We start from the raw sequence: 1,639 nt of genomic DNA on the forward strand, positions 1-1,639 counted from the left end.
AATGGTTTTGATTGGTGGTTTGCTGTCACTCACTCCAGCACCCCGACATGAGAGCTGTGCGGGTTTTCCCTTTGTAGCAAGCAGCAAAATAATTGTACCATGACGTGTTTGAGTTAATTTGCCTGCTTGATATCGCACGTCCTAAAACATTTTTCTCATGTGACCCATTGTTCTAGATCTGATTCAATAAGTCAGCTCAACAACTGACAGAAAAATGATCTCTTTTCATTTTCTTCAAATGCTGTTAACGGCCTCTCAGATATGGAGATCCGGCTTCCCTCGGTTTCATATCACATTAAAGAGAATGTCTTTGACAGAACATTTTAAAAACTTCACCTTCAGGGAAATTTTGACGGAAATTTGTCAATATTTTCTGACCTTTTATTCACCGGCAGCGGAGACAGTGATGAAATAATTATTAGTCTTTCCTCTAATTGACTGTAAAAGTAGATTCATACTATACGCTTTGTTCCACACCAGCTTCTAACGGCCACTCAGACTGCCTGCGGATGATGATCGATTACGGGGAGGAGGGGGACCTCACCAACGTGGCGGACAAATTTGGCCAGTGAGTTATTTCTTTTTGAAAAGCATGACTCCATTGAGCCTAAAGCTGATTGGACCGATGTCCTACAACACCTAAAACCCGTCCTAATGGCCTCTTCTGTCCCCTCAGGACCCCTCTGATGCTCGCCGTCCTGGGGGGTCACACTGACTGCGTCCACTTCCTGTTGGAGAAAGGAGCTCTGCCCGACGCCAAGGACAAGAGGGGCAGCACGGCCCTGCACAGAGGGGTGGGTACATCATCATCATCACCATCATCATCATTTACTTTTAAAAATTCTAATTGAGCTTGCCGTTCTAAGATCAAATGGTTTTGGGCGATATAGAAACAGAAAGCAGCCTCTCCAGTTTGAATGCACTCTAGGTACTTTTATGGATCTAAGTGTCCTTGCTGGTTGATCAAATGAGAGACAGTCACTTCAATATGTTGGGGCACGGTTATGTAAAGCCTTGTAAATCATTAAGGACACTTCCATCGATGTGTTTCACCTTAATACTCCCTACAAAACAAAGTAGTGTGGCTAAGCTAGCTCGATTAGCACCTGCCTGGTGATTAAAGAGTGTTCAGTAGGTTTCTGTGTTATCGTAAGCATCTGGACTCGTAAGCAAATGTATGACTTCTCTGAGAATATGGGATTTAGATTTTTCTGACCAAAGAAATCCTGTAAATTCTCAATTTGAATTTCAGGAATGTTGAGTTTTTTCTTGGAACATTACTCCCTCAGCTCTTTAATCATTCATATATATTATTTTGTTTTACATTGACCCCATTAAGTCCTTGTATATTGCCCTGTCAGCAAAAAATATAAATATATTATTGGTAATTTTAAGTGTCAAAACACAACAGAGCCCTTTGCAAACTAGGCCGTGTCTCCTGGACAGTTCTAACGTCAAGTCCTGATATTTAAAAATAAATAATTGAAAGAAGATATCGATTGAATTCTTAATCTAAGAATACGAAATCCCTTTTATAGAGTGTGTGTGTGTGTGTGTGTGTGTGTGTGTGTGTGTGTGTGTGTGTGTGGTCAGCTGGCATGAAGAACAGCTTTATTGTCTCCATTGAAAGGTGAGGGGG

The 1,639-nt window shown here is 41.4% G+C and overlaps 1 protein-coding gene across 1 annotated transcript; it reads left to right on the forward strand.

Annotated features, from left to right (window-relative positions):
* Window positions 1-371: 371 nt before the first annotated feature.
* LOC104948219 (serine/threonine-protein phosphatase 6 regulatory ankyrin repeat subunit C-like) lies at window positions 372-1,459 on the forward strand. Its single transcript, XM_010774390.1, has 2 exons — window positions 372-568; window positions 677-1,459. The coding sequence occupies exons 1-2, from the start codon at window positions 510-512 to the stop codon at window positions 849-851; spliced, it is 234 nt and encodes a 77-aa protein (XP_010772692.1). The 5' UTR covers window positions 372-509; the 3' UTR covers window positions 852-1,459.
* Window positions 1,460-1,639: the final 180 nt, after the last annotated feature.

Source organism: Notothenia coriiceps, unplaced genomic scaffold, assembly GCF_000735185.1.
Source record: "Notothenia coriiceps isolate Sejong01 unplaced genomic scaffold, NC01 NC01_scaffold00013915, whole genome shotgun sequence".
NCBI lineage: Eukaryota > Metazoa > Chordata > Actinopteri > Perciformes > Nototheniidae > Notothenia > Notothenia coriiceps.

Excerpts from the sequence above, each read along its gene's own strand:
- LOC104948219 (XM_010774390.1), top strand. The coding sequence starts at position 510 with ATGATGATCGATTACGGGGAGGAGGGGGACCTCACCAACGTGGCGGAC. Across the intron at positions 569-676 it reads GTGGCGGACAAATTTGGCCA|GACCCCTCTGATGCTCGCCG; the intron begins GTGAGTTATTTC and ends CTGTCCCCTCAG.